General features: G+C 34.7%; 1 protein-coding gene across 9 annotated transcripts in view; it reads right to left on the bottom strand.

The window, feature by feature from the left end:
• Window positions 1-2,195: 2,195 nt before the first annotated feature.
• Window positions 2,196-23,627, bottom strand: part of Liprin-alpha (PTPRF interacting protein alpha) — a 34,330-nt gene continuing 12,898 nt past the window's right edge. Inside the window, exons 3-23 of one of the 9 annotated variants that reach the window (XM_076895276.1) lie at window positions 13,609-13,710; window positions 13,348-13,512; window positions 12,223-12,297; window positions 12,020-12,115; window positions 11,030-11,230; window positions 9,799-10,086; window positions 9,208-9,351; window positions 8,445-8,604; window positions 7,997-8,358; window positions 7,675-7,917; window positions 7,414-7,596; window positions 7,228-7,320; window positions 6,992-7,152; window positions 6,302-6,349; window positions 4,538-4,790; window positions 4,210-4,355; window positions 3,909-4,139; window positions 3,535-3,798; window positions 3,311-3,467; window positions 3,115-3,231; window positions 2,196-3,024 (exon numbers count right to left, since the gene is read on the bottom strand). In XM_076895276.1, coding sequence (XP_076751391.1) covers window positions 2,935-3,024; window positions 3,115-3,231; window positions 3,311-3,467; window positions 3,535-3,798; window positions 3,909-4,139; window positions 4,210-4,355; window positions 4,538-4,790; window positions 6,302-6,349; window positions 6,992-7,152; window positions 7,228-7,320; window positions 7,414-7,596; window positions 7,675-7,917; window positions 7,997-8,358; window positions 8,445-8,604; window positions 9,208-9,351; window positions 9,799-10,086; window positions 11,030-11,230; window positions 12,020-12,115; window positions 12,223-12,297; window positions 13,348-13,512; window positions 13,609-13,710 — 3,579 coding nt within the window. In that variant the 3' untranslated portion in view covers window positions 2,196-2,934. Of the gene's footprint in view, window positions 3,025-3,114; window positions 3,232-3,310; window positions 3,468-3,534; window positions 3,799-3,908; window positions 4,140-4,209; window positions 4,356-4,537; window positions 4,794-6,301; window positions 6,350-6,991; window positions 7,153-7,227; window positions 7,321-7,413; window positions 7,597-7,674; window positions 7,918-7,996; window positions 8,359-8,444; window positions 8,605-9,207; window positions 9,352-9,798; window positions 10,087-11,029; window positions 11,247-12,019; window positions 12,116-12,222; window positions 12,298-13,347; window positions 13,513-13,608; window positions 13,711-23,627 lie in introns of those variants that run through there. The other 8 variants (XM_076895283.1, XM_076895277.1, XM_076895278.1 and 5 more) reach the window with 8 other exon arrangements.

Raw genomic sequence — 23,627 nt, 5'->3', positions numbered from 1 at the left:
GAATTATAATGTATTGAAGAAAATCGAAGGCAAGACGAAATCTAAGTTTAAGCAATCGTTTATTACTTTTGGTAAAAACATTACGCATATAGTAGTTGCTATTAGTTTTGCTTATTCAAGCTCTATTCGATACCGAGCAGTCGGAGGCTGGATTCAGGCGAAACTTTTTTTTCATATCTATGTATATATTTATAGTTATATACGCGTAGAAGGCGGCAAAAGCTGCTACATATCGAGTCATGATTCACACATATGCGATTATGAATGTGGCTGCTTTTTGGAAGGTTTGCTGTCACTTCTTTTTTCCTTGGAATGTCCATAGACACTATTAACTAGCGTACATTAAAAATAAGTTCAGTCATTTACACATACTGCAGACACTTCCGAAAGGGAGAGACGGCCATTCTGTTTCACAAAGTGACTCAGCTTTGTTTACCTATTTAGCTTTGTACAAATTAGTTCTGTACAATTGTGTAGCATTACATTAGAATGAAAATAGTACATCGTACTGTTAGTGTAGAAATGTTTTACCACAAATGTAGCTTTCTACAGCACTTGGGAAATCATCCAATGTCGCTAAAATAACTAAACACATGCGCAGTTTCAAGTTATTAATCCTCATTTTTTTATTCTTCGATAGTTTACTTCTTCTAATAACTACATGTGACATAATTTTCCCATGAAAACGTTTTCGCTACAATCATTTACTTTTCGACGCAAGATCAACAAGAAATATTAGGACTTAGTACACCATAGAAATTAACAATGATCATTGAAAACAATAGGATCAGTTTTCAAAGTATTTATACAAAGAAACAAGTGTACCACCGTATCTCAGTATTGAGGTAGCGTAATGTTGCTTTGGCTTAGCGAGTCTTTCTGATTATCTAGAAATATTTCAACTGATCGGTGGCACTTAGGAAAAAAAAAAAAAAAAAAAAAAAAAAAATAAAAAGGATAACACATGCCGAAGAATGAAACTGTACATTATGATCTTTACATGTATGAAATATTTTGATCTTTCTACTGCGTACATATATATATTGGGTGGCAACATTACATTCTTGTACACACATACGATCATAAAAATCATCGTACTTTATTGCGATGTCTTTGGTAGAAACTATTTGGTACGTTTGCGCCCGTTCGGAAGGTCTTGCAGCGCGATGAAGTTACAACGAATGAACAGCTTTCAGAATGTACTGCACAGGGAAACAAACATCAACAACAATGATTCCTCAAGTATCAACAACATTAACAACATTCCATTATAACTTATCATCATCATTATTGTGATCGTCTCTATCATGACCAGTTTCGTCGTTACAGTCGCTGTGGAAGTCTCAGTCTTTCGTCACACCTTCAGCTTGATAACATTTTGTAATAGGTAATTATAATTATCAACGCAATCATTGTCTTCAGCAACATCGTCAGTATTGTTAGTAGTTATATTTATGGCCATTATCACTGTACTTTTTGCCGTTTTCGTTATGACCATTCCCCTTATTTCTCATTATTATTTTTTTATGCCCTAACTTTTCAATTATGTTTATTAATGCTTTTTGTTCTTCTGAATTTTCTTTCACTACCGATCGAATCTAATAATAAACGTTCTTGGAACTTTGAGAAAAAAAATAGATATTATAACAAATACTTAGAAATGAACTATCAACAAAGAAATTTGTTCTCTGAACGAATTAGAAATGCTAGAGAGCGGAACGATAAATGACGATTCCTTTATAACGAAATAAAATTAATAATATGCGTAATAAGCATAGAATAATATATGTTACCGATCGATAGAGTGTTCAGTTGTCAATTAAAATTACAAATTTCCCTTAATTTTATAACATCTACTAACGTTTCGTACATGTACTTATACATTGCGCGATTATTTTGGTATAAAATGTCCGTTTTTTAGTCCACGGTAAATAAAAAGCGAGCTTTTTCAAACACGTCCATGCAACTGGTTCCCTGTTTGATACTTTTCTAATTGCGATAGTTGCTTCCGTATAATTCTTTTATATATTACGTGTTTATATGTGATCTACAAACATTCAAAATTCATCGAAATAACAGAGGAGAACAAGTATTCTGCTGCTCCTTCTGTGCAGAGTAATATGTATATATATATTTTTTCTCATATATATATATATATATATATATATATATATATATATATATATATATATATATATATATATATCGCTTATTAGGTCACCGTCTTATAGATGCAGAAATATAGAACGCAGTCTCTTTCTTGTACATAAACAGTTTCCTCGAGAGCAATGGCACTAATATAATTTCGCGATTTTTATTTTGTGCGGTATGTGGTATATTATCAAAATATATAGTTGTTTTAACTATTAGTTACACAGCATATAAGTACGTAATATAGTATAAGAAATATGCGATCACGTTATCAAAATGTTACCTCATGAATATTTATTATTTTGGAAACTACAAATCGCTATGATTGCGAAATCAAGACAAAATTAGACAGAATTATTGTCGCAATTATCTATAACTGATTCTCTAGCTTTCGAGGAAAAATATATATCACGATTCCTTGACCGCTCGCTACATTTCAGTATCTATATGAGAGTAAATTGATTCAGAATCATTATTCTTTATCGGACAAACACGTAACAGGCGGTTTATGAAACATACGCGACATAAAAATCGATAAAACACTTTAAATTTTCTTCTCGAACATACGATAAATCACGCCCTTCTTTATTTAACAATTTACGTCGATTGTTTTTTCATATTACCGCTTGTTAGAGCTCTTAACAGTATGACGATATCCTTAAAATGATATTTAAAGCTCTTACAACTTTTACAACACACTTGCGTACAGAGATTAGTAATAGCTGGGGTTTTGGACTAGACGTGATGTGGTTGAAGATGAGGCAGCCTACTAGACGAGTTGGATCAGGATTTCATACTATTCGATTCATCGAGTCGCCTTTCTGTTCCTACATTTAATAAATTTGCAAACTCCATTTCTAACAATTGTCGAGCCTGTTGAAACATAAGAATAGGTGATACACGTATAATATTTTTGAACTGTTATACTGATATAATAACACTAAATTGATAAAAAGAACTCACTTGTGTATTTTGGGTTGGAATTTGCAAAGTTAAAGCAAAACTATTCGCGTCAAAACTTTCATCAAGAGCTATAAGGGCTCCATGTACTCCAGATTCTATGAGGTTGTTTCCGTATTCCTAAGCATAAAATTATATTTTATCACAATATATCAGTGGACATCAGTGAAACATTCAGAGGAATGTAAGATGGAATTACTTTCAGGCCGATAGAATGCACCCATCTTATAACGCGATCGTTACTCCATACAAGAACGTCAACGTTGGCACCTTCCGCCATTCGTCTTCTTTCTTCTAATTGTTGCCTATCATAATTTAGTCGCTTCAAGCACGAAATGCCGTATTGCAAACTTGTTCTGTTGGAACAAATTAAATTCAGATCAAATCATCTGACACGATCCACTCTATTCGGGGAATCATTACCTGTGAAAACTATCAACCATTCTAAGTTGACCACGAAGGTCTTTTTTGGTAAGGTGATCCAACATTCTAGCATCAACAAGGCACTCCATGAAAGTGGATCGATACTGAGGCAAACCAAGACTTGGAAGCCAAACATTACCAATCCATTCGTGGTTCATATCTCCGAATGCTAAAGTTGTGCGAGAGGTTTTTGGTGCTGATGGGCTCGTGAGTGATACCATTTCTTGAATAGCTAGTCGTAATTTTAATCGATGCAGAGGATTACTAAAAATACAGATTATTAGATTATACATGCACAATATATATATATATATATATATATATAGATATATTATAATAGCCTATCATATCTTTTAATTAATATCGCTTTGTACCTTATACCAATTTCACGTTGAATCTCAGTGTCACTAAGAGCACTCATTATGGCACCACTTTTAACGTTTGCTCGACAAGCTGCAACATACCAGGTCGGCATGCCTACCCAGAGCTCAAGCCAAGCAACCACGGTTGGTCCATTCCATAGAGCAAAGGGTGTACCAGCTTTCATTGCTTCCGCTAAAAGTTCATGCCGCGAAGAATCTAACATACTTCCAAACATACTGGGACTGAAAGAAAATAAATATCATAACAACCACTTATATTTAAATAATATAATTGTCAATTGTGTTCATATACCTTTTCTTTTTTCTACGATCAAAATCACTTTTACTGCCCATAGTTCCAGCTACAGAAACGCTATCTCCATAATCAGGATCTGCAAGTGTGGTTGCTCCACCCATACCTGGTATATCTCCAGGCATTGGTGTATCTTTTCCCTTAATCTATAATAGTAATTCTCTTTTATCCTTCTTAGCTTTTCATATTTGGCCTTTCTACAAGAGTCGATTGAAATGCATAACAGTAAATATAATACAATTTGCACAAATTAGTTTCTTCTGAAGTATACACAATTTGTTCAGTCGACTCTCCTAGTATTAATTTATGTAATTACAATTTGTATCACCTTCTCTTTCTTGCTGAAAAATCTGCCGAGACTACTCTTAATGCCCTTCTTTTTTTGAGCTGCAGCCACTGCAGCTGCTGTTGCTGGACTCATGGTAGATTGCATGTGCAAATGTGAGCTAGATAACTGTCCAATTGGCAATCCAACTCCAGATAAGTTGTTCTTGTGCAAACTGTCCTGGCTGCTATGACGTGAGGACAATGGGGAAGGGGGAGTCCCAGAATTGAGTGCGCCGTTGTTATGTTGCCCATGCCTGCTGCATGGAGCGCTAATCTAGTTTCTATTTCTACTCTAAATAATGCATTCTAGCCCACACACTATATGGCTTTTACTTTCCTTCTACATACTATATATAATTCTTACATCATTTAAGTAGTTTAAAGTAGCAGAATTATTTATAGATCTTTTAAATCATATATAATTATATCAAACAACAAAATTTACTAGTGGTACATTGTTAAGTAGACTAATATCTTGTACTTTTTAGTATTTAAACAGTATCAGTTAGTGTTCTTTACCGTTTAATATATTTTAAATTGTATGAGGTAAGATATGATTAGGGAACTTACAGAGCCAAGTGAATTGCATTACTTGAAACAAAATTTAGCAGTGATATATGGTGTTTATATGCATAGCATAAGCACAGATGCTGTTTAGGTACAAATATAATGTAACATGTATCCGATTTTTAATTTTTCACTATTCAAAACGTCCATAAACTTGTATCAACTAGCAGTGGCTTCAAAGTTGTTTGCAAGCTGCTTTGTGACAATTGCTACAAGCACATATAACTAATGAACTAATAAGTAAAAAAGCAGTGCCAGTGACTTTAGAAGTCCATGGAAAAGAATCATTAAATCGAGGCTTCAGTTCAATTTATGAACACGATATAATACGAGAAGAAAGAATAGAGAATATTTTTCCAGGAACATCCAAAATGTTCAACTATGTTTAACGAAATAATGAAAGTTGTAATACCTACTCAGTATTACAGGCAAGGCATAAAAACCTGGAAATATAGCTGATCACTGCTTATGAGATGGGATCGCCATAAAAGTACTATTTATGGACAAAGATATAGAAAGACCATCTTATCAAAGTATTCTATTTAAAAGAAATCCAATTTTTATTCCGATCATAAAATTATTAATTAATATCGCTCGGATCCATCTATATCCTTGTATCTGTTTTGCAAAAAAACAACCTTATTCGAGCAGAAGATTCAGACGCGACGTTAACTCGATGCAATTCTCTTGGCTGTCTAAATTCCCTCGTTTGTTTGAGACAGCGATGTCTATCGTGAATTGGGCAGGCTTGAATGTACGGTGTATGGAAGAAGCTAATATCAGTTTCTTCCAGGGACTCATTTCTATCAGATCTATCAGATGGTTCGTCCGTACCACTGTGCTCGAAAATTGGGGCTGTAGGCATGTATGTGACACCTTGCATACTATTCATTGATTATATCATTCTTCTGATAAAAGATTAATTATAAGAAAAGTGGGAACATTCATGATAAAATGTCAAGTATTTATATTTATCAATCTCTACTTTTAAGATAGTTGGGGGCTATTGGATGGGAACCTAAGATCATCTTAGTAAATCCCTTTTTCCAAAAAAAGGTATAAAAAGGATCTGTTACCATCGATGTCACTTAGGTCGATCTGAAGGTTGTTCATTTCATGCCCACATGGGCCACTCAAATATGTCGTGCACAGCGGCATATGTTGCGGATTACATGCAGTACTACAATCTTTAATTAACCTGTGAGCTGGAAAACCACTGCTGGGAAATCCGGCTTGTCCAGTGCGTCTGACAGCATAAACAACGTACAATGCTAACTACTTACAAAATTATTACTGGATCTTTGGCAATCCCACTTCTATGTACGTAAGGACTTTGAAAATTTCAACACTCTTTATACATATCACTATTCTAGACTTTAAATTCATTATTTATCTTATTTTGGACCACTTTAGAACCACAGATGAAAAATGCAAACACGCAAACTGTTCGCGGATAATATGCCGATCACTCACGACAACATTTCGATGTTCGCTGGAAAGTCCATATCGACAAACGTAAGTCCAATACTTGAATGAATTTGTGAATAGAAGTAAATAGTTGGAGTGTAGTCTGCGAGTAGTCGCACTGTCCGACTACAGTCAAACTACTGTTTACTGTAATTATGCTGTGGTTTTAAAGAAATTCGTCCGAGTTAAGTTAACTCTTAACTGTTTCTCAGCATAAAATGAAACAGAAAGCGAAAAGAAACGATAAATAAAAACTTTTTAAACAGTCCATATTGTCAGAGATGTGGTTGCTAAAGTTGTATTCACAATGTACTATTATAACTTTTCAGATAGTGCTCGTATAATTCACAGATATTTAGATTCACAATGAAGTTTTTAAAGTTTGTTTTCAACACAAACAAATCGAATATTAAACACGTACCTTCTGAGCTCCTCTTGACTATGAGCAAGTGCCTGTGCTACTCGTTCTAGCCTGATTGATCGAGTGGTCAACGGTGAAGCCGCATCGCTGCCACCACTTCCTGCACCACCAGTGCTGTCTCTTTCACTCACTGAATGTAATTCCTCGCCTGATAACTGCAACTATAATAAATAACAAATTGGAATAGAAATGTTAAATAATTATAAAAATAGTAGTCACATTTTACAATAACCAACCTGGCTTGCAGGAAGGGATTCTGAAAGTTGACCTGGACTAGCTAAAGATGCAGCATACTGGTGGAGATGCGCTGGAGACATTGACGCTGGTGCCTTACAATTGATAAGAATATTAAAAGCATACGTTAAAATTATTATTAAGGATTATTATAACGAATGTTAAAATTATTATTAACAAATACTTACGGTATGGTATTTATGTAAGTAATCCCTGTTAGGACTATGATGTGATTTTGGAGTAGATCGTCCACTTAATGGTGGCGAAGCTCGTTCAAGACTTCGTCCTCTTGCTAACAAATTCATATGCTCAAGACTACCAACTCGTGACTCCAGTTCTTCAGCTCGCGCTTCGGTACTTTGTTTTTCTTCCTTCATCCAATATACAATTTGATATACTGATTTAAGAAATATGGTGCTTAAAAGATAGTTAATTGAATCAGTCTTTACCTGGATCAATCTAATTTCATTATTAATCGCATCTAATTGTTCTTGTAACATCAGCGCTAATGTTTGAGCATCCGTATGCCCCGTAGGACTAATTACATCAGCTGTACAACTGAACAGACTTTCATTATCGCCATCACCTTCTGCATCGCTAGAAACGTCAAATGCTTGTTGTACGTTTGCAAGGACGTGTGCTTGTTGCAATTTTTCCCATTCCTGTTCCGCTAAAGTACGTGCTACATAATTCTGAAAAAATGTAAACAATATAGTATCCATATTTTTTTTTTAACCATAGGTTACAATTTTCTTTTTTAATTAAAATTACCTTTGATGGGTCTTCTTCGATCGCGGGTCGCTTGCCCGTTCTTCTTGGCAAAGAATGAGTGTCGAAGCTACTATGACTCGCACTCCTAGAAAAGGAACCTGGATCCACAGCATTAGGAGATAAACTTCTAGTTAAAGCATCTGTTTGTTGAATATTGAATGCAATTTCTTGCTGAAGCATCTGTCTCTTTACAGTATCGATTTCTAGGCGAGCTTTCCCTAATTCTTTAACTATTTCGGCCTTCTCATTTTGAAGATCATCAGCGATTTTTCTTGTCTTTTCAAGTTCCTGTGTAAGTGCATTTTTTTCTTCTAACGCGTGCATTCTTTCTTTCAAATGTACTTGTAATCTTTCGTTGGATTCTGATGAGATAAATTAATGTTAATAAATATGATAAGACTTTCTACATAATCAACGATATATTAAGTAGAAAACGTATATGAATTACCTGACAATAATTTATCAACGGTTGTACTAAGCCGCGTATTATGTTCTTCGTTCATCTTAAGCCGCTGATTGACACGCATCACTTCTGCATTTTTCTCTTCGAGTTGCGTTTCCAATCTTTGTATTCTATCCTCAGCACTGCCGTGTCTTTCTTGAGCCTGCTTATTAAATAATTTACACAATTAAAATCAATGCTCAACGATTTTGGATATAATTGAAGGCAAGTTTATAAAGTTACACCTATTGAATCACTTTTTAATTTCAAGTTTCAAATTAATCTTTCTATAAATTTAACACGAAGAGATAACGATGTGTTTGATTAACGAATAAATACGTGCCTAGAATACACATATTTCTACAGAAATGTGAGAAAAATGCCAAACTACAAGTTATTAATAAGCTCTGAAAATAATCACATCGATTGCAATGTTCAGTATCCTCAGTGTATAATTGAAAATGAGCTTTACCTTAGCGAATTATGATTATATGATCATCCAATTGGATGAAATTTAAAAAAAGAATCTGAAGTATGTTCATTGTTCGTGTGGTATGTAGGTAGGCACAGGCGAAGAATAACAAGAAAATGCTGCCAGAAATTCAATGTATAAGCTGAAGTAGAATAAAGGCTCTCTTTAAGAAAAGATATTAAACGGACAAGCATTTTAGACATAGGTATATTTGGGGGATGAGGAAATATCGATAGAAGTGCAGAGGAATAAGAAAAGAATAAATTGATGATACGACGACTTAATTCCCCTGCGTACCTGGTTGGGCCTCCTCACCTGCGTCAGAGCCTCCATCCTCTGCTTTAATTGCTCTTCCATTTCTGGTAACTTAGCATATTGGGCTAATTTCTGTTCTGCTAGTTCTAATTTTTCCTGTATTGCTGCTATTTTTTCTTCTTGGAGCTAAAACATATTTAAATAATAAATCAGACAAGCGATACTGAATGTGTACAGTGTTCCAAAGATTTCTGCATTTTGTGCTAATTACTTTATTAAAAAGTCTAAACAGAAACTGAGATGTACAGGAAAGAACAGTGAATACTTTCTCTTGATAAAATATACTGTATAATGATAAAAGCTGAACTTATGAATATAAATGACATGGTACACCAATGCCAGAATTGTATCAATACTTCTGCTAATATAACATATAAATAATAATATTTACTTGCATAAATTCTGATCACTTTTTATATTAACATATGAACAGGTTTGTTATTTTTTTCTGCACATTTCACATTTTTGCTATAATTTTTTAGCAATGTATATATGAATTAATTTTAAATTATTTTACGGAAATCTCTAAACCATTATTTGTAAAAGACTCATTAGTATAGAAATACAATTTACCTTCAATTGAGCCTTCTTATGTTGCAGCTCCTGTTCCAACTTTTCATTGAGATCATGTAAACTGGTGGACTCTCGTTGAGCATTGATATATCGTTTTTCAAGAGTTGCTATCCTTTCTTCTTGGTCCTCTTTTTGGGCAACATTTTCGCGCAAGTCTCTTTGCAGTTTGACATTAGTTTCTTGTGTTTTTAGGAGATCTTTTTGAGCCTTGGACAACGTTTCTTCTAACTCCGTCATTCGGCTGGTTAATTCGGCCACCCGTCGCTGCCATGTACTCAACTCTGAACTCTAGAATAATTATTACAATTTATTATTAACAAAAGTCAATTTATATCAGGCATACTACTTGTATGTATATAAAAGGAGCATAAAAAATAGTGTCTCCTATATTAAGAATAATACAATTATGCAAGCTGTTACAAGTCAATTTCCTGCTCTAATTTTGACTTGGGGATACTATACTACATCTAAGTTTAAATATACATCATAGTTACAAATTGTAAATGTTTTCACATTGTATGGTATGTTTTGTGTTGGTATGTGTATATTACAGTAACAATTAAGCTATTCATCAAGTTTGCTCAGGAAATTAGATTCATTCTTATTTACTAGATCATGCAAATGTAGAACGCTGGACATATATCGTTGGTATATTCATTCCATAACATGCTACGGACGCCAATGATATTATGGCATAATTACCCGGAGAATAATTTAAGTTACACACATGTTATCAATTCACTTTTTCTTTTGCTTCATTTTTCTTAAACAGTCACATTATAATATGAAAAAAGGAATCATAGAGCTTAATACTTCATTTTAGAACTCTCTATGATACTCTGTAACATTGAACGAGCGTAGTACACATTTATCTAAAAGGATTTTTTATCAGTCTCATGTACAAGTGAAATCACTTCCTAATATAATATTATTGAAAGTAATCGATCGTGTTAACAGCATGCAGCGTAAAGGAAGCAGTCTCTCTACGTTTTCAATTGAAGAATGGCAATATTGAAACATTCTTCTAAACTCGTGTAAATTTGCAAATCGCTTGAAGTACATGCAAAAAGGAAAGATTTATTCGTTCTGCATCTAAAAAAAAATCAACACACGAGTATACATATTTTATTGTATGAAACGTCTTGATCCACAAATCCATCTACCTGATTCTGTTCCTAAATAAATGATAGATCATACGTACTCTAAGTACTTTGCCGTGATAGTTTCATACCTGCTTGTCAAGAGTAGCTTGCAAATCTATTACTCGCGCCGCAGAATCCTGGTCCACTGGATCGAGACTGCCATTGCTCAGCCTATTCCCGATCTCTGTTGACCTCTCCGTACCTAGCTTTTGTACCGACTGCTGCTGCTGCTGCTGTTGCTGTGGTTGCTGCTGCTGTTCCTGCTGGCCTCCTGCCTGCTCAGTTTCATTCTGCCCGATCACAACACTACATTCAGAATGCCTCGCTCGCATTGCCTGTCCTGCATCGCCGCGCAATTCCCAACAACTACATATCTATACAGCTAGACGCGACTAAACCACTACCGTGCACGCTATTATTGCAGATGCATTCTTATTATGGATGCAACGATCGAGATGAATGAGAAACAGATGGTCAGTTTATCGGTACAGATTTGAACTCTATTCGAGGATGACGCTGCACATGAATTTTCTTTCTGATTGACATAAAAAATGTATTGTAACTTGAAACGATTTTGGAATTGTTTTATAGAAAAGAGAAGCGTTTAATGAAACATGGAATATAACATGACTGATAGTAACTACTGTGGTTTAAATTATGATACATGAGAATCACCAATGACCAAAAGCCTCTAAAAGGGTGCAAAGTATGCCCTGTAATCGTTAAATGTACACGAGCGAAAGGCTGAAATCTGTGACCAATAACTTTGAAATCGATCAATACCTAGCGCCGAGATTAGAAGCGTATCACAGATAGAGAGAAAGAGAACGAGAGATGACGCAGGAAACGAACTTTATCACTCTATGTAAAACGGCGTGACTAAGTGAGATACTGAGTTATATCAAAACCATAAACATGCATAGTGAAAAGATCGAATAAATGCAATTCACGACGGTCAAACATGTTGAACACCCCTTTTCTTGTAGGCATGATGAATGTGACTGTGAAGTATGACGGAGCAGTGTGTGTGAGTGCATTATTCATGGATGTGCAGGATCGTAGAGGTGCTTCTCAACTACCTTGTTCTGTTGCTGGCCATCCTCCGTCTGCCCGTTTTCCTTGGGTCTATCTTCTATAGCTTTAGGCGCATGTCCGCTTAACTTGTATTGTTGGAGCTGCGAATTTATCGGAATTATCAATACTTGATACACCATTTAATTACTAAACTTGTGATATAAATATTTTTAGAGAATACATGAAATTAAGTGAAAAAAAATTATACCTCTTCTCTGGACATAGCTAACTCCTCTTCCAGACATGAATTTCTTTCCAATGCCACTCGTAATCGTTCTCGTACCTAAAAATCGATCGCCATTAAATATTATTATCTTTTGTAATGTTACATTTTCTATTATACTGCATTTTACATTAATATTGTATAAGACGATAACAAGAAATAATGTAGCACTTTAAGGACTTATAGCATTAATCGAGACGAAAAAAATGCCTAATCAGCATAAACGTTACGATTATTCCATTCTATGCAAACAAAAAAGTGGGTTACCATATTCACAAGAGATGTTCGATGTATTTTTGTTCCATTTCAATATTGTCATTTGAATATGATAGGCCGTGACGTACATTTTTAAATATTCTGTCGGTATTAGGTATCGTATGGCATACATTTTCTATTACTTGCCGCAAGATCACTGCGTTAAATATCGTTCATAGATAGACTAATGCCTAAGTAGTCATAGTCAAAATACACAGATACAATAAAAAGAATTGGATAACTGTTCATAATACAAGAAGTATCTCTAATTAGCTTAATTTTTACATGTGTTGCCAAAATTATTATACTTAGCAACGTTCTTCTACTCATAAACATTACTTCACTATAGTTTCCAAGTTAAGTTTAAGTAAAATTTGTTGCGATTATCTCCGAAACGAAGACCACATAACGATCATATCTACAGCAAAAACTTGCTTAGATAGGGAATCAAAGATGCTCTTTCATTGCGAACATTTGCTAAAGATTGATTTTAGAACTCGCATTGATTAAGAATTTAAGCAATATTTGTTGCTGTTCATAATAATAGCTATAAGCTCCTAAAGTCTTACATCGTTTTTTCTTATTACTCCATTCTGTTCCACTGGTAAATCGTTACGTTCGTCAATTTTGATTTTTTTTTTCAAATCTACAATTTTATAGAGTCAATAGCAGCATAAATCAGTTAGTTTCTGTACTCAATAACGACATCTAGTTGTATATGCAGTTCAGTGCTTCAAATTGTGCAACGAGTACCAGTTTTAGGGTTGAATAGGCGGAGGGATGCAGTGTTCTGCATCCCCCGTCAAGGTTGCAAACGTGTCAATGTCGTCAAACAATGGATCAGAAAGTTCTTACTTTCTCGTCTAAAGCCTTGTGGTGCTCGAACAGACTTTTCAGAGCTTTGAGCACTTCAACTTCGGACGATACTCCAGATTGCGCGGCGGCTTGCCTCTTCACCACAGTCATCCTAAGCGATCGCTCGTGCCGGGAGACCAGGCATTCCAGATGTTCGAGCAGAAGCTGCGGAAGGGCAATAGAATCGTCTTGGTGAGCAATATCGTGGACACAAGTACCGGCTTCAAACTATAAGATGCATTAGAGGCCTGTTCTACGTACACGAGTATTATTCCTCTCCGCTTTCAGCTCCGATATCTCTTCTTCTCTTTCTAGGATACTTTCACGGGCTGCTGCGAGCTCCTTCGTTAATTGCGAGAAGTCCTGCAATGAAAAATACATATTTAATTTTATTCTATTCATACGACGATATCAAAGAAGACATTGAAGCATAATTAATTTTAGAAATATCTTACTTCACGCTCTCTTCAGTGCTCGAAAATAAGAAATGAACACTCTGTGTCCTTGACCCGTAATTTCATTTCTATAGAAGCAAGAGAAACGGTACACCGAAGCGTGAAATTAAATTATATAATAATAGAAGTAATTAAAATCGCCTTGATAGACTTAAATCCTCGGTATTAACCAGATACCGAATAATCCTAAAGATCAATTTTAATCAGTAGCAAAAAAAGAAAAAAAAACTAGGAAAATTCAGAAAAGGTACAAGTCTAATTATCTGTAGTATAAATGGTTGAATCGAACAAGAATACTCTTTTAAATGATCAAAGAGGAGAAACTGATTGGATGATGTATCCTTCAAAGTTTTGGGAAAATGATTGTCAAAGAGATCAAGAGACAGTCCCAGCAGGGGAACCACACTTTCACCTTTTTCATTCAACCGCGTTTTACGCACGTCTTCAAACGCGTTACTTCCGCTCGACATTCCACGGCAGAATGTTAAATCTTTATTTATAAATGCTACTGCGATCGATACGGCCTTCGACGTCGGAACAACATCGCCGGCTGCTTTGCACTCTAAAGGAGCAAATAGCCCAGTCTAAATTTATGCCACTCCTCTCTCTAGTTTGCAAATATTTCTCAAAAACCTGATGAAATGTCCTGATACTTAGGAAAAAAGAATCCGAGAAAGAAATAAGATCGTCGAAGGACTTTAAATTTGCAACAAAAATAAACAGAAAATATTGAAAATTTTTGTTGCAGTGTTTCAACTACAGCGTTTGTGTTATTAAAAAATTTGATCTTTTTATCGTGGATTATATAGAAACCATTCTGTAATAAACAATCGTTTCTCATTGAAGCAAAGCGAACTGAATGAGATTTGCAATTTCAAGCGGCTGGATGTTGTCTTCGGGTGAAACGATATCGATGGATTCGAAAAGAACTCGTTAGCCAGACAATGGTTGATTAATTACAATCGTCTGAGAGAATTCTATTAACCCATCGGCAGCGTGCAGAACCAAAATTGTCGAGAAATACGACAGTATACGAAAGCACCTATACGAAAAAGGAGGAACCTGGTATGTTTGATGAGACTCACATTTCAAACACTCTATTGCTACCTTGAAATTACGTTGGTTGCTTGTAATTAAGAGAAATGTTACTGTACCATGTAATAAATAATTGTAATTTGTATAGACCACCGATTAGTGCGTAGTGTAAAACTTTTATACAGAACTGTAAACTTGTTTAGCTTATTTTAGGTAAATTTTGAATAATTATAATGTAAAAGTATGGGAAGAAAAAGGATACGCCATGTAATACGCTAATAATTATTTAATAGCTTTTTAATTTTAATTTGGCTTTTGTAGAAAGTGTTACCTTTCTTTTAGAAATACATTTCTCCTTCGTATTTAATGGAATATTAAATTCGTGATTAATAATGTACATTCAGATCTGAAACAGTTTATCATTGTGATTAATAATGGGGAAATAGTCTCTTATTACAACAATTAGAGGGATATACTCATGAATAAACAGCAGAAGCAAAAGGCACATTAAAGCCCAGGCATTGTTCCGTTTAAGCTAAATTAACGACGTTTCCTGCTCATTTTATTTAGCCATCGAATACTCTGCATCCTTTGCACCGTCCTATCTCCTAAAAACTTCTATTAGTAATTTTTTTAAATTAAATATCGTATTCTTTCCGAAATTGTTTTCGCAAGCGTTTGTACTTACATAAAAATAATTTCTGTTAAGGAGATGCTAATAAAGTCACAAGGAGAAAGGAAGATTAACTACGTAGCGAATTCATAATCAAAGCGTGCAAATACTATTTAACAGGAATAAATGTTTAATCTTGAACTTAATTGCTACTCGTAGAACATCATATCGTTTATATGTAAATATATAACGGATAGTGTAAATTCTGCTTCAAACGGACAACGAACATCTGTATTTGAGTGCAATTGAACGATATATTTGTTGGCAATGTTCAATCGGATCATTAAGAGCTATGCAAAAAGAAAAAGAGAGGGAAATCAGAATTAATTCGACAATTTCTTCGTGCAACTAGTAGTTGAAAGAACGGAATCTCCGGCGTATAACTCGTGCCAGCAATTAAAATAAATTTCCGTCCTCGTTTTTTGCGTGTTAAGGACAGCATATCGTTTCCATACACACACACAAACACAAGAGCAATCAAATACAAGTCTCACCTGGAATAGTAGTTAACGATGCGACATCGTTATCTAACAATCCACGCAGATATTATGTAGATTATTTTACGAAGATGATACCATTCTGAACAAGGGAAATTTTTAAAATTTATGAAACAGTTCAACATGTTAGAATACTAATTCTATTTGCGTGAAATATTTGTTTTTTCTAATTTTATAGTACCACAACAAGCATTTTCTATCACTTATCGATCTAAAAATATTTATCCTTTATTATGGTAATCAGAAGGCCAGATTATGTTTCGTATTTTATTTTACATAACTTTTTAATCTGTAAACTGTTCTACAAGAAGTTAATGAGGTACGTTAAAATACTCGACATCGTTCCACGCTAAAAACGTACAAGATGTAAGTAACAAAAAGATGAGTTGATGTTTAAATTATTTTCATTCAATTTACACACACACTTTTAAGATACAATGAACTTAAAGAATATGACGCAAACTACGTGTCCTGTTCTTCATCGGTTCACTGAATATTTTTCATGAAGGTACAGCGAGGCAAGCGAACATGGTCCCGTAAAAGTTAGCTTGTAAAAGCCGTTATGGATTGTGCCGAATAGTAGATGGAAGGAATCACGGTGAATAGATGTATGGAATATTTGAACAGTTAGCGTGACGAGCCGATTCGGCGAGTGCGTGACGATGTCATTGGAAACACAACATCGGAACACCGATAATTTCTAAGCGATATCGATCGTGTAGCACGATGCGTACGTAAGATGGGATTTAAACTCGCGTGTGAACATACAGTTTGCGCTTACGATGCAACGAACTGTGAGAGTTATGCAGCTGCAATTCGTTAGAAATGCACGACTCCCGCCGGTGCAACGATTGAGATATTGAAATTTACGTTATCCGCGAAAACTGAAGGGTGCACGATTTTTTCTTCCGTCGATGAGATATCGTTTCTTCTCCGGTGAGATAACGAACATAAAGAAACTGATTCTTTTCAATACCGCTAAAGAGAACATTCTTTCGACTCCTTATATAAAAATTACGTTTATTGTTATAGATGACGGCCTCGTTTCTTGATAAACTCTAGGGCAATTCTTTAGTTGCGATTAATTAATTCAATTCAAATTTCGGAGTCAGGAGAAACAGGAATTTTCTATTCCCGTAATGGTAGAGGATTCTGGTCAGACTTGAATTACAAAAAGTTCTAACTGTTAACTCTCTACAATGTCACGTGAAAGTTACATACCCATACTTATCTACACTTTTTGCCTTATTTTCATTATTTGCTACTGCAATTTATTTGTAGATCACTACACTTTTTTACAGTGATTATTGCTCCTCGTATTTTGGATTCGATTGAAGAATTAGATAAATAAAATTCAATTATAAACGAATTCGAATGTTTCGTTTAGTACCAAGTCAAAGGAATGAGAAATTTGAAATATTTTTACACCTGTTAACAAAGTATTCGAGGAACCGGAATATTTTCTGGGGCAAAGAAACAATACTTGAAACCCGTAGCAAGATATTTTCTACTATCAATGGTAAATAACACGAGTCACGCTTCTGCGAATTGCAGAAGCAAATCGAATGAACGTGCAATGGAACAAGACTTCGCGATTGAATCTCGTGAAAATGTTCGTTGTATCCTGTAAAACCTCGTACACATACAATAATAACCATTATTATTAAAAATAACGCTGCTTTTCTATTTTTCATTCGACGTTGTTACTTAATTTTCGTTTCCAATGTTTCTTAAAATAATAATATTAAAAGAAAACAGAGATAGGTATCTAATAAACATCGAAACAAAAAGAAATCCAACTTTTCATCTGCGACTACTATTATTTGAAACGACACAAACATATAGAGAATTCAAATATAATACATTAAACAAGACCGATCTTAACTCAGAATAATTGCGGCACGACGACTGATGAACATGAGAACTCGTGACAAAACTGGTGGACAAGAAAAACTTGCTGCCTGACAAATTATGCTTATTATCTAGTTAATAGTATACTCTAAAAACTTCCTCGTGAAAACGAGGCGGTTTAGCTTAATTTTTCGACGTTCAACCGTTCCGAATAATTAGAGTCATCCACAACAAATCACGGTTAAGCATTTACCCAGTTAAACGACCTATTTTCACCGACTATAATTATCTGAATTCGTTCGTCCATTTCTTCGGACATTTAGACATGCGTTCATCGGTTTATTTATATTCGCACGTTCCAGTTTCCAACATTCCCTTAATAATTATGCGCGAAGTGATAGACTCTCCTCGATCTGAGCGATTGTTATCTGTTCGTATAAAAAACTAGTAACGCTTTAACTTGGACACTACGATTTAACTGGAATTATGATGGAAAAATTCACAAATCAAAATCAAAATTGACGTACGACATTAAACAATTTCAGGAACAAATAAGGTTCAAAAGAACATAATGTTTTTCTCGAAAAAGATACAGATGTTGATTCACCGAGTTTACAGAGAAAAGACAAGAAAATTGCAGAAAATAGTCTTGTATTGGTTACAAAATAGAAAACTGACTCATTTTCCCAAGTTATGATATGTATTATATTTTTCGTACTCCTTGTGCGACTATTATCTATATTTTACGATGTGTTTACTGTGGAAGGTTCGCGAGAAATTTTTAAACACGGTCTACAAATCACAGCCATAAATCTCGCGACACCTTGTTTCAATCACGCTGAGGAGCCTTTTAATTTATAAAACCACAAACTCATTCCACCAACAACTCCGTGCTTATTCTTAGCTGCAGAACGTTGATCTCGACGGCGTATCAGTACAAAGAAACTTTGTCACCGCGACCAAGAAACGTTCCGCCTTTTTAACTAGAATCAAAAACCACAGCAAAAAGATTCAATTTAGATGACTATTAAATGTAAAAATGAAGATTTTAATTTAAAAATTCTATAGAATCATTGACGATTTTTATGTGTAACTGATAAGGACAGTAGTTTTCAAGGAATTCAACCAGCCAGATTTTTCAATTCTAGATAATGACTATACCAAAAAAAACTCTAAAGAAAGATTTTAATAAAATTTCTTATGGAAACACTAACACCAGCTAGTACTAATCACCGAAGCACTGACTTCTTCAATTATCACTGATTAAATTGTATATCGAATTTAAAACGACGTTGCAAACTAAAGAACGAGAACAGGCTGAACGTTTCAGATGCAGACGAAAGCTAAACTCGATTATTGCTCGAGTTGCAATGGAAACCTATAAATAGTGGCATCTAGTACAGTGTCGAGGATGCTATCGGGTCGTGAAAGCTTTAACGACGATAAAATCGTTCCTCTGTTCCATTATATTAAAGGGAGATGATAGAAAATAGCCAAATTTAGATTTTGCTGCGAACCATAAATCTATAGATTCTAGGTGTTGCCAAAACATAATTACGTATTTATTGGCTAGTGAGAAAATTACAAAATATACGTAAGTTCATAAATTGCCTCGACTCTCGTTTCTAACTATTTCCTTATCTGTAATATCTTCAACTTGCTTAGATTACTGTTAGGAATCTCTTTTGTATACTTCTACATTTTCTATCATAGATTTACTCGCTGACTTTTTGCATAATTATTTCGCAGTCAGGCAGCACATATTCATGCAAAAACAAAAAAAAAAAGATGACACGTGATAATTGTAATGTTGAAATTATACTGACTACTGTTTCTTGCAGCTTCTGTGTACTTTTTACAGATCTGCATTTATATACATTTACGATTTACGAGAATTCCACGTGTTGGTAGCAATACTAGAAATATTGGTTACATAATTTAAGGAATTCTCTCTTTTATGCAGAACCTCTCTCTGTTCGATGATTGACTCAATTAAGTGTAACCAGTGATGAATTGAGACGACAGCAGACAGAGTAGAAGAAAGAATCGTCAGCGAAGGAACATTATTCTCTTGAGAGAGTAAGGTATTTAGCACAAGCAAGGAATCTTTCTGCCTATATCGTCGCGTTACTATTTTAATAGTATGAGCTGGAGGCATGTAATGCGCAATACCTGCATAATAATGAGCGACCGTCACTTTATTACGTGACTTAACAGTAATCTCCTGTCTTAAGATAAAGAAGTCTTGTTCAGTGGCTGGGAACTTCATATTGTTCCGCTATTTCATTTTAAATTATTTCCATTACGTCTCTATAGAACGTCCAATCTGAATGTCCTTCGTTAATAGATAATTGTTTCTGGAAGATAATATAATTTTATTAAAAAAGACTTCGATACCTATTCATATACAGTATTCTTTATGGATCTATATATAGAATTATTTATTTCATATATTTGTACAAAATTAAGAGCTATAAAGGTTCAGAATAACAGACGGAAATTTTTATCATTAAGCGCAGACTCTTTCAACAATGGTACCTCGTATGACATTAACACAAGCAGAAATCGGAGTAGTATCACACCAGTTATCAGAATCGTTGAGACAATCACTATGTACCTACTTTACTCTGGAGCAGTTCATTTTTTTCTTTTCAATTAGCTCAGCGTTACTATTTTTATCGCTAGAAACATTTAAATGAATAGCATTGCAATAGGTTTTATATAACAGGAAAATCATTTTCTGATCAGAAAAAATGGAACACACGGTATAAAGATTGCGTCATTCCTAAAAGGAAGTAAATGAAAAAAGAATAAATTTAATTATAATATTTGAATAAAATGAAATAAAAATTACCGAAAAATCGAACTATTGAGATCTAAGCCTGCATGGCATTCGATTCAAGATACGTATAAAATTCAGTAAATAAATAGCGAGAAAAATTTAAATCTAAAAAGCAACTAGATTCACGCGATGGTAGGATTACGTAAGTACGTGCATAAATACTAGTCGGTTCCATACTTATACGTATCTTTACAATTAAATCACTCCCGGTCACTCCCTATTGGTGTAATTTACGTTCTTAACACTTGGAAACTGCCACATGTCTAGCAGTACTCAACTATTTTGTATACTTTTATGAAATATGCAATAAAAAGTTTCAATAAAGTTTCAATTACTTTCCAAAAAATATCACTGCTGTCGGGGCTACCGTTCGAATAAAAATGAACAAAATAATGAAAAATATTATTGCGATGGTAACAAAGTTCCATCAAAAAGCAATTTTTAAAGAAATCCGTAGATCACAAAGGGCAGAACTAAATTTGAGTTTAGTACTTCTAGTGTTGAAGAGTTAAAGAAGTCAGTGTGTCCCGATAGACAGACAAAAACAAATAGTCGCGAAAAAGCGTGGCGAAAAAGGAGAAAGAAATATGAAGAGGGTGTGACGAGAAAGGGGTAGAACACATTTCTACATACTGGCCCCGTCTGAATCATCACTGCACGCGAATGGCTTCATTCATACGCGAATTTAAAAGCACGTTCACGTAAAACGATATTACGATCTCTACCCTTCATCGATCGATCATTCTTTATTACCGATCATTCTTTTTTTTTCCTCTTCAATATCCTTCTGTCGATTGCCAAATGACCAACACTATTTAAGTTCAACCTTTTTAATTATAACTTTTAGTCTTTCTATTTATATAACACTCAATTCCTGTAAGAATTAAAGATTATGTATAGTTATTTATACAATTTATACAGCGAAAGTAGTAAAGTAAGAAAGTGGAAAACTAGAGAACTCGGTAAATTGGAATCAGAAAGAGAAGGAAATAAAACTGCAAGATATCCATAAAATCTAATTGAACTTCAAGCCCGTAACGCGTCAGATATGCGTAAATTATAATATGAATATTAATTAGTGCACAATGGCGGAGCCAGCAGTGAACCGCAAGATCCTTGAATATATCATAACGATGGGAGTAGGTGACCGCTCATTAGCCAGGTATGCACACGAGCTGTGGCGTTCGAGCAGGTATACAGTCGAAACGATCGACAGAGGCGGTGTTTGTTTAATAGCACCTACGAAAAGGAAAGTGCTCGCCCACGGATCCAGGCTGACGGACATTTCGATGGCAGGTTACAAGCACCAGCTACGTGTTCCCTGCTAATTAAACGTGAACGGATGTAAAACATAAAACGCAGCAGATAAGGCGAGATAATCTTGTGAAATCGTGATTTGAAACCGGCAGAAAGGTTGGTGCACCTGTTACTTTCGTCTGTTGTACTTTCTTTAGATCGATGGTCATTGCTTCCTTTATTATAAGAACAATTGCGAGAAGTTCAACTACTTGTAAAATGAAGATAAGTAAATTATGTAGATGTAGTTTAATTTCTCAGAGAAAAGGCATTTAACGTTATTTTCCTTCAAACTATCGATTCAGTTAAAAAGATATAAAATTAAAATATCAGAAAATGGAAGTTAATTTACAATAAACTTTTATCTGATTAATGCAATTTAATTGCTAGTATATCATAGGTAATGTAATTGCCGACTTTACTGCCAAGTGAATCCATTATATTTTTAGAAGTGGTGATGTGCAGTCATAGTAACTTTAATTAGTTACGTTAAGTCATAGTGGTGACTAATCGAAGGCTTCTCCTCTCGTTTGCGGTTTTCTAACGGCAACCCGTAAGAGTATCAGTGTTCCTCATAAAGAGCATAGTTCTATTTGTTCGCCAACTTACGGCGAACAATTTCCAGAGAAGCATAATATGTACCAGATGTTTACCGTTCGACTTGGCTACCCTGCAAATACCGAGTTCCTTCATCCAACTTTCAGATAATATATCGCGTGCTTTCCCATTGAAACTCATCAACTACACTGTTAGAGATATGTCCCACAAATAAAACAGAAACTGAGAAATTGGCGGTTTAGCATAAAAGTTATAAGATAAATCGAAAGTTTAAAGTAAGCTTCGTACTATTGTCTCTTTGTTTTCAAATAAAATTACAAGATTTGAGTCACTTTATGCTTCCATTTTTACTTATACGTTTGTATAGCTGCTACCTTATTAGTTTGATTACCGTTCCACGAAAACGAAGGACCATTAGCATGAACTTTACTTTGAACTTTGGATACATTTTTAAGCAAATCATCTTTATTGCTTGGCTGTAACTTCATTTCATCCTGAATCTTCTCTTGCAAATATATAAAAGTCGTCCCTGAAGGGTTAGATTGCGGCAAGTAAGTGGAGAAACAGATATCAGACGAATCGTCAATGCCAATATGTGGACAGATGTGAGGAATGTGAAGGGAAATCAATATAGCTCAAACTTCTCCGGTTCGGTGACACAGAATATCGGTTCTATCTTATTACATGGAAAATGTCTAACGAGTAAAAAAAAATTAAGGGATAACTTTTGGCCTGTATGAAGCACATAACAATGTCGTTACCAAAATTGTTTAGTACGATTTGGATGATATTAAACAGTACAAATTGTTCGAAAACAAATGAAACAATATTAAAGATTTCAGGATCAAGTTAATTTATTTAAATGTAGTGCAATATATTTTCAGTAATAATATAAGAGGGCTTGGTAGAATGAATTCAACCGTGCGCCACGCAAGATTGGTTCTTGTGTATAAGCCACACAATAACTATAACTAGAAGGAAGCGATAAAAAGAGCAGAGGCGCACGTATCAATTGTAACTTCTCCAAGTTCGTCGAGGAGGACGATCCTCGAGTTTACACAATCGCGCGCGAT

This window comes from Xylocopa sonorina, chromosome 5 (genome assembly GCF_050948175.1).
Source record: "Xylocopa sonorina isolate GNS202 chromosome 5, iyXylSono1_principal, whole genome shotgun sequence".
Taxonomy (NCBI): Eukaryota; Metazoa; Arthropoda; class Insecta; order Hymenoptera; family Apidae; genus Xylocopa; species Xylocopa sonorina.
Note: the sequence above shows the minus strand (reverse complement) of the source record. Positions and strands in the feature narration are given on the sequence as shown.